Here is a 9,719-nt window from a genome sequence, read left to right as displayed (position 1 = left end):
CCATTTCTTTAATTTTGGTTTTTGTGTTTGACATTTAGGGGGTTTTTGCATTCAAATTGAAGCTAAACAATTTAGGCCACAGGTATTAAAAAGGAAATAAAAGGAGGTTGAGACTTAAATGAGACATTGACAAAACAAAAGCAGTTACAGTAGCTACTTAAAGAGTCTTGGAATTAAGTGTCCCATCTATTAGGCTCAGTTTGGTCAGTTTTCTTCCCACAAACTCATGTCTCCTCGGTCCTTAGCGCTGAAATCATCAGCGCTCATGCTCTGCTAAATGGACACAGCATTCTTCTGCATGGCTTGTCACAGGAAAATAATGAGCAGGCAATGCATCTTGGTTCAGTGACTCATTTCCAGTCCACACTTTCCGGTGAAAGCCTCAAAATGACATCTCCAAGGGTGAACAAAGCTACCAGATCTACCAGAAACTAGCTTCTCTTAAAAAAAAAACAAAAAAACAAACAAAAAAAATTCACAAAAAACAATGAGAACCTATCATGGGAAGTAACAGGCTGTCACTCACCCTGAGTCTATGCACTCATCCTCCCTGCTTATTTTTTTCTCAGTGTGACAAAAAAAAACTATAAAAAGTAAAACCAAACCACATAGGGTGCATTTTTTTTTGTCTTGGAGATACAAGGAACAGAACTTAGTGCAAAGTCATCTCTATGGGAACCACGCACAGCTGACCAGCGCTGTTCTGGCATTATAAATTAAAAGGTGAAAATAAAACAAAAAGAAATAACCATCAAAGTCACTGCAGGTCTGCACGAGAGTTCACCACAGTTCAGGACAGGGTTTAGGCATCAAAGACTTGCCAAACATTCCTTGTCTCCTATAGTTCAGTCATAATGTGGATTTTCCTTTTTAGTCCCACTTTCCTCTGAGCTGTCTGAGTCCCCTGAAACTGTCTGTCCGTCCATCCGTCCGTCCATCCGTCCGTCCGTCCGTCCATCCATCCATCCATTCATTCATTCATTCATTCATTCATTCATGCATGCATCCATCCATCCATGAGTTCAGTTTCAGCCCACAGAGCTTCTAAGCACTTCATGACTTCTGCTCCCTTCAGCAGTGTCACAGTCCTTAGGAGAAACAAGGCACCCTGTCCTCGCCTTCACCTCAGGGTTTACTAAAAGGCCACAGACAGTGCATCTGAAGGTCAGGTGCTCCCGGTCGCTTCCTGGTCTTTGACCCCTTGACCTTTAACCCTGGCTCATGGATGCAAAGGTTATCTAACCTTAAGAAAGATGTGGAGAGAGGAAGGGGGTTGAGAGGGAAACACAGAGAGGAGGGAAAAGAGAGGGGAAAAAGTAATTTAATTACATTTTGTTTGTTTACTGATTCAAATGCCAACTGTGAAAATAAGGAAGAAAACATGGTGTGGCTGTGAATGGACTGGAAAACCTAAGCGGACTTGTCAAGTAACTCCCTCTGATTCATACACAGTGACACAGCAGCACAGACAAATCCACAGACAAGAAGACATTGTTGAGCACTGCAGAATAAAAAGATATCAGAGATCAAGGTGAGACTGATGCTAGAAAAAGCACTTACACTATGAAACGTCATAGTATGATGTGCATACTTTGAAAACCTTGACAAGATTTAATCAACTTCAGAAAGTATCTTCTTTTTTGTAAGCCATCAATATTTGTGTTTCTTTTGTGTGTTGCATCATCCATTGATGCACATTTCTGCTTCTGTTGGTTGCTTTGCGTAAAGTATCCATAAATTACATTTGCTGAAAAGGTTATGTCATATATTTCCAATCTCTAATCAGAACTTCAGAAATTTAATGATTTAAGGGGTTGTTTGCTTATGTTGCCCGCACAGCTAATCAAATCCAACCAAACCACACCCACCCAGTCCTGATGTAGCAGATTAGCTTCAGCTACAGAAACAGCTAGCTAGTCCTAATAAATAATAAGTACGTTTTTTTCCTTATACTTTAACTTTAATTGTTGTTTATTTAGGAATGGAAATTTAATGTTACAAAGAGCTACTTCCTGGGGCTTCAAGTACATTTTTTTTTAAAACTATTCAGTCCAACCCAATCCACTGGTGAAAATTGTTTTACAGATTTTAACTTGCAGTTCCATGCTACTGAGCTAGTGAGATGAGTGTCAGGGAGTTTAAAGCTGCTGACCTTCTGCAGCTCCTCTCTTAGCCAGGAGGGAAGGGGCTGTCCGAGGCGATGCAGCAGCTTTGACAGCTCCACGTTGTGCTCCCTATAGTACCTGGAGAGATATGCACGTGCCTGAGGAGAGAAGGAGGGAAGAAAGGATGGAAAGTGTAGAAGTGTGATGACCAGACATAGATGGGGGAGTGACGGAAATGGAATTAGGAGAGAAAAAAAAAACAAGTAGAGAGAGAATAAAAGGTAGTGAGTGAGAATTAGAGGTGGTAAACAGGGAAGTAAGGAAGTATATAAGGGCATGTGGGTAAAGGCCAGAAAGGGAGGAGAGGCATGATCAAGGAGCAAAAAGGGAAAGATAGAAATGCAAGGAGTGGGGGGAAAAAAAGGGATATTAAAAAGAGAAAATTAGAAAGACATCATGGGAGAAGGGGGGCAAACAAGAAATAGAGGGTATTAATGATGTGCCACCATCTTTAGATCGGTTTATTTCTCCTCAATAGGACTTTAGGGCCAATAGGTGCCGAGTGTTATGAACAGAGCTGAGAAAAGAGACGTTAGAGGGACGGGAAAAATTACATGAAGGATGCATGAGCTCCATTATCCCTCTCCCTCCCTGTGTGCATCCCTCTCTCTCCTCCCTGGTGCTCTCCACCCTCCTCGTCTGTCGTCTCCCTCTTTCCCCCTGGTGGAAACTCAAATGCAGTTTAATTACAGGTGACACTGCCATTAGCCATGTGTGAGCACATGAGGGAGGACAATTTGTAGATATGTGTGTTTGTCTTCATGTGAGAGCAAATGTGTGAATCATTGTCTGCACTTCTGCTATCTCCTCTGTGGAATCAGCAGCCAGGACAAAGATTTATGGACTGGATTTTCTCCTTCTACCCTTCCCCCTCCCTCCATCCTCTCTCTCATGGGTGTTCTGTCACTATTGAGTCCTCATAATTAGGTTGTAACTTTCTGGCTGGATCTGATTGGCTGACAGTTTCCACCCCTATGCTGGGTCCTGTGGGAAATTTTGCCACTGCGATGGAAGGGACTGTGGGGCTGTCACTGTCAGTCAGGCTGCTGTGTTTTCTTTTTTGTTTGTCTCCTTCTCAAAATTTTCATTCAATGCATATATCAATATTTTTTCCCTGAGCATAAAGCTGTTTTAATTAAAATGTGTAAGTTTACCTCTGGCTCCATAGGAGGGTACTTCCTCCCTTTGCTCTTTCCCAAACATTTTGTCTTTCCTCCCTCAAGGAGCTGGCACCAAAAGCCCTTCTGAGGGTCAAACCTGACAGAAGAGAAAAGAAGAAAATATAGTCAGAAAGACAGAGACAGGGGGAGAGCATTAATAAAAAAAAAGAAAAGAAAAAAGAAAATTTAATAGCTGGCTTTGAAAATAAACCTCAGCGCTGCCACATTGGCCATAATATTTGGAAGCATTTCTTCTTTTGGAAAATAGGCCTGAAAAAGTGGGCCATCTTAAACCAGACATAAATGTCACTACGCATTCAACACTCTCTGTTTGTCTCTTACTCTTTTGCTATCGGTGTCTCTCTGACTGTCGCGCTGTCCTGGTTCATCTCTCTCTGTCTCTATCTCTCGCCCTCCCTCTCCGTGTCCCTCCCCTCTGTTGTGCTGCCTCTCTCTCTCTCTTTATTTCAATGCAGACCCACAATGAGTGCACACATGAGTATAGTTTATTTCTGTGTTAGTACAGTTAACCACTCGCACTGGTAGTTCTTGAGATGGGATGAAATATGCATAGACTATAGTTTGTTTTGTTTACTCCACTCTATGCAAATCTAATTTAAAAATGTGCCTACTTTTCTTTTATTGGTTTGGGTTCATTGTGTATAAAGACACCCTGAGGAAGGCAACTGTCCGTCCAGTCGAGTGCCTGGAATTGGATTCTTTATATCAATGAATGAAAGCATATTTTGTCCTTTTTTTTTTTAAATGTCATTTTCCCTCTCTAAGAGCAGCAGTGGGTGCAGGGGAAACCAGAAGCACTTATTCACTGGCCTTTTTCTGTGTCTACACTACATTACATTTTTATACATACATGTTTTCATTTTTATTCATGTACTGTATTCTATTTTTATCTAGACATGAAAAAAATACAATGTATGCAGTATGTTTCATAATCAAGACTTTCTATGGTGTTTGGGAAAGACAAAAAAAGTGAAAGGGACTGCACATGACCAGTTAATGAGAATGATGACAACCTCCCCATTAGAGAGAGCAGATATCAGAAAATGTGGCCCTGAAAAGAAGTATGATTACAGGGGAGTAATTGTACCTGAGGATGAGTTTAAATTCATGACTAACTGTAAAAAATAGCAGCATGTTATGTGTGTATACAGTATGCATGCATAATCTATATTTAACTGAGTGTACATTTATGTTTATCTACTTCATATATAATGATTTTTTTTTAAATAATATAATTGTATGTACACATTTATGCCCCTTCCTTTTGCAGTATTAGCAAAGATATACAAAGATATCCATTAAATGCCATTTGTGTTAATGTGGATGTGACTGAAAGATGCAAATATTGTTCTTTATCTGCATGCATCAGTGGGTGAATAAAAGTGAAAAAAAGAGTTAAGTGGTTCTCCTTCAGTTTTTCTCTGACAGGACAGGAGGACGAAAGGAGAGGGGGGGATTAAATAAATAGGCTCCAGTGTTGAGGATCTGTCAGACTGCTGCGACGTCAAAAGAATGAGAAGGAGAAGGAGAAAAGAAAGATTAGGCTTTTGTATAACTCGTTCTTCACTCAAAAACACACACTCACAACCACACACCACTAGCGCGCACACACACACACACACACACACACACACACACACACACACACACACACACACACAGCCTCCTTATTATTCTGTCAAAATGCATCTCTTTACAAATTATTTGTATGCAAGTGGGCTCGTGATTCAAGACAGAGGCGCTCTCTGTCCCAATCGGAGCTACAAATTCTAGATGTCCCTGTCTGGAGATTTGAGGGCTCGCAGGCAGATTGCATTCTGATGAGTGGTGCTTGAGAAATAAACACTATACCACTTCTCCCAAACTTAAAGGTCACATGCAACATCTCTAATGGAGAATGAGTTGAAACAGACCGTCACAAGGCGAAAGCTGATTCTCTTGAGTTGTACTTTTTAAAAAAAAAAAAGAATTTGGTTGATATGCATATTTTAGGAATCCCTTTCAACATTTAACAAATATTAATATCTGAATTACACACTAAGCATATAATCTTGTTTTTGAGTTGTATTAATCACTATTGAGGACAATGGTCAATAAGTATTGGTCAATGCCATTTTCTTTAAGTGACATAAGAATGTTTAAAGCAACTGTATTTCCACATTACTTCTTAAGGTAAATTTGGAGTTCACTAACAGCACATGCTCCATTTGTGGTTGCAAACAAGGAATATGGCTTACACTCTATGCCCTTTTGTCTACTGTGAACAAACGGCAAAGAATAAGTTTAGTTCATAAAAGTTGCATTAGTGACTTTTCTTCTGGCACTGATGTCTTTGCAGTTTTACTTCTTCTGGATTGACACTGTGCAGTGCACTAACCTTTTCTTATTTTTTGTTTTAGACAGCTGTGACACCGACAGGCAGGATGTGTAAGCGAGAGGACAGTCCAAGCTCTGTTGGGATTTGATCCCAGGCCAGCAGCTCAGGAGGCTGAGACTTTGTGTCTTTATGTGTCTCTATGTCCTCATTACATAATACAAATATCATTTGTGAAAATGATACATATTCATGAAGCATTTGGTTGTGATGACTAAAATGTGAGTGTGAGGCAAATGTAATTGCAATCAGAATAAATAAGACTCATCAAGTCATTCCTCAACTAAATAATGCATTACAAACATTACCTTGACACTGCCTTTTTTTCGTTAATTTGCCATTATACCCAAGAATTTATGCCACGACGTCTTTACTTATATGTGGTAAATTGCAAGTGAAACAATTGCCTATACTTTCTTTCTTCTTTGCTGTTAATTTTGGCTTTTTCTGTCTCATCATTTTTTGGCCATCCTGCACAGACATCCTTTTTTCCTATCCTAAAAAGTACTGACAAAACCTCAAAGCTAAATCTGTGTAAAGCTGGACATTTCATGGCTCAAAGCAAGTAGCGAACTGACCATCTGCTATTGGCTGATCTTTGGTGCCAGGTGATGTCACTGTCTGTTGTGTTATTCAGAGAGTGACACCACCTGGCACCACAGACTGGGAAACAGGAGATGGCCAGTTTAGTTCCCTGCTGTTCACCAGTAGATGTCAGGCTTCACACAGATTTGGGTTTTGGGGTCCTGTTACTACTTGAATCTGTACAATCATTTCTGTTACAGTGTGCACCAGGTGAAAGGTCCCCGTACCCCAGGACGCCAGGTATCAAAGACAGAAAGCAAGAGAGAGAAGCAGAGATCGTCATTCTGCGTGAGAGACTTACGTCAGGGCCTGGGAGTAGTTGAAATGAGGAGTGACGCCCAGGAACTTCTGCACTTCATCCATCACTGCTGCAGGGTCAGTTCTCAGCTGATGGCCATCTATGATCATCACCTACACACAGATACATTCACACTGTAACACTGGCTCCCACTGTTTACCTAACTGGTTAGTGCATTACAACCTGTTCAGGTGTTGGGTAAAAATAAAAGCACAGAGACAGCTTCTTCAGTGCAACTTGATCCACTTTAACGGCTGCCACAAAAGCTGGAAATCAGAACTCTGACAGCAGATGTAATATATCACTTCACTCTGGTTCCTTTTATGGTGTAGTGCCCTGCCAGGCTGAACAGTTAGCAGTTCCTGCAGGCAATGTGCAGGGAGGTGTCACTGTATGTAGTTTAAACAATCCAAAATACACTCAGTGACCACTCGATTAGGGTCACCTATACAATCTTTAGCAATTCAGTTCTGCTGTGAATTTAACCTTCTCTGAGTTCTTAATGTTCAGTTTTTGTTGAGTATAAATTCAATTAGATCTTAATTATTGAAGTCATGGTTAAAGGTGGTTTTATACTGCACTACATTATACTCAAAGGTATGTTCTCCCTATTTACATATATGAGGGGAGCAGAATATAAGAAACATCTCTGAATATAATACAATAGACTTTATGGCATAACAGTTGTATTGGATTACATTAGACTGCACAGGAGTACCTAATAAAGTGGGCACTGAGAGTATACATAGTCACCATTCCTTCAGTTGTGTCCCTTATCGCAGTTAACAATAAAATAAAAGAAGTTAATCTCAGCAATAAATCTTCAAACATCTTCAAAAGCTGTGAGCATACTGACCATTACTGGTCTGTGCGTGTGTTTGGTATTACAGTGCAATATATTGCAATTATCTGTGTACATGTACCTATAAGCCTGTATCTGTGCCTGTGCATACCTGGTTAGCAGGGTAGTAGGTGAGCCATCTCTCTAGGTGTGTGGAATAGAGACCGGGGATGAGACAGCGGCTCTGTAGGGAGCGCAGCTCGGCTGGTGCTCCCGGTTTTGCACTGATGACATCATAAAAGGTGAACCGCAGGGCAGCGTGGTCCTCATGAGCTCTTTGATGCTGGGGAGGTTAACAGATACAGCCAGATGAGCTTCAAAGAACTCGCTCTGATGGTACAATTGCTCTCATTCAATCTCTTAAACATCAAGCGATATTATTCACAACCTCGCATGAGATAGACTTTATACTATGGACGACGACATAACATTTAAGCTGGCATGTTGCAATGTCTCATTAATCAAACAGGCTTAAGCAGAAGATTTGAAGCTTGTGTCACATTTCACATACTGAGATGTATAGATAAATCATGCTCATTAACTTCCCACGCACACAGAGAAATAAGACTCCAAACACAATCTTGTAAAAGAACTCAATTCTAATCAATACAGAGATGAAGCACGTCATATAATGAAGTAGGCCGCTGTAGAGAGTTAAATACATACGCTGGCATCTAATATATTCTGCGTGTGTTTGTGCTCGTACCTGATACCAGCTGTAGGCCCTGTCAGAGGGGTTGATGAGCAGGGTGATGATCTTGGCCTTGGGCAGCAGGGCAGCAGCTCGCCTCGGGGACTCCTCTGAGGGGAAATAGTTAGCGCTCTTCTCAAACAGGAAGTCCGTGCTAACATTAGAGGGCACAGGGAAAAACTCCATGTACCTGAGGCAAAAGACACACAGAAAAGTGAGAGAAAATATAAATACACATGGGTACACTCACGATGTACGCCTCATACACAAGACACACAACAGCTTTACTGCAGACTAAGTCAAAAATTTACTCCATTCTTACACATTTTTTTCAAAGTCACACACAACTTCTAAAGTCAGAAAGTTATAGCCTCTTATCTGTGCCTTCACAATGACCCCAAAATAAACTTGATGACATAATTTGAACAGTGTTTAATGAAGAATTTCAGTGACAAGTCTTTTCTGGATGACTTCGGAGAATGCACCAGCTGTGTATCTGTCAGCTAAGTAACCCATTTATGGGTCAATTTAGGCAGCCATATGTCTGTTGGCTTACATTCCCGGGCTTAAAAGATCATTTAAAAGACATTGTTGAACTGTTTTGAACTGCTTAATGTATCATTGATGTCTGCAGGACACATGACAGCCTGTAAGAACCTCACAATATAAATTAGGGTTTTTTATAATCTGTCATTTCACTTTACGTTCTAACTAATAAAAGGCATGGAGAAGAACGAAAGACACAGGTAAGTGTGTGTGTGTGTTCACCAGTCAATTCCTTTGTGGTAGTTGTTGGTGTTGAAGAACTGGACCTCCTCATAAGTCTTTGGACTGGGGAAGTTACTGGAGATGGAGGGATGCATGAGTAGGAAAAGATAAAGTGCTGTCGTTCCTGGAAGAAAGGGCATAATTCATAACTGGCTCGTTAATTCAGCTCAGCAGAGAGTAGTAGAGTGGTGTGTGTATGTGTGTGTAAGTGTGTGTGTGTGTGTCAGTATGTGCTTGTGTGTGTCAGTATGTGCGAGAGCTGTCACCCACTGATCCATTCTGGATGACTTTTCCCTCCACAAGATTTATATCTTGTTGAGAATACAATGTGTGTGTGTGTGTGTGTGTGTGTATGTGTGTGTGTGTGTGTGTGTGTGTGTGTGTGTGGGGGGGGGGGGGGGGGGGGGGGGGGGGAGTTGTGGTGTGCAATGATCACAGTCCTCCCTGTCGAATGATTGAAAACCGTTTGACACCAATCAGCACTGGGGCTTTGGTTGTGCCCTCTGTTTCACCCTCAGCAGCTGTCTTGTTGCCCTGTTCCCCGAACACTTACTCCCACACATCCTACATGTTACATCTCCCCTTACCATATCGCCTATTTGCTTCAATATCTCTGACATGCGAGGCACACCCTTCAATAAAATGAGAAATTATTTTACTGTAATTGTTGTTGGGCTGCTAATGTTACTATAATGACCCTTCCTCCCATTTAGAAAATGATCACCTGGTTAATTAGCAGCATTACCGACTCTCCTCACCTCTCACACCAAACACCAGTAATTAGAATTCCTGAAATCACACAAGGCAACACTCGGG

General features: G+C 41.1%; 1 protein-coding gene across 1 annotated transcript in view; it reads right to left on the bottom strand.

Moving 5' to 3' along the window:
- LOC111231419 (bifunctional heparan sulfate N-deacetylase/N-sulfotransferase 4-like) overlaps positions 1–9,719 on the bottom strand; it is a 42,780-nt gene continuing 33,061 nt past the window's right edge. The window contains exons 9-15 of the mRNA XM_022758500.1: positions 8,904–9,027; positions 8,151–8,325; positions 7,557–7,727; positions 6,607–6,716; positions 3,320–3,422; positions 2,153–2,263; positions 1–1,238 (exon numbers count right to left, since the gene is read on the bottom strand). Of these exons, the coding sequence (XP_022614221.1) occupies positions 1,209–1,238; positions 2,153–2,263; positions 3,320–3,422; positions 6,607–6,716; positions 7,557–7,727; positions 8,151–8,325; positions 8,904–9,027 (824 nt within the window). The 3' untranslated portion in view covers positions 1–1,208. The remainder of the gene's footprint in view (positions 1,239–2,152; positions 2,264–3,319; positions 3,423–6,606; positions 6,717–7,556; positions 7,728–8,150; positions 8,326–8,903; positions 9,028–9,719) is intronic.

This window comes from Seriola dumerili, unplaced genomic scaffold (assembly GCF_002260705.1).
Source record: "Seriola dumerili isolate Sdu_G_001 unplaced genomic scaffold, Sdu_1.0 BDQW01000301.1, whole genome shotgun sequence".
NCBI classification, from domain to species: Eukaryota; Metazoa; Chordata; class Actinopteri; order Carangiformes; family Carangidae; genus Seriola; species Seriola dumerili.
This window is presented reverse-complemented; position numbering and strand designations above follow the sequence as displayed.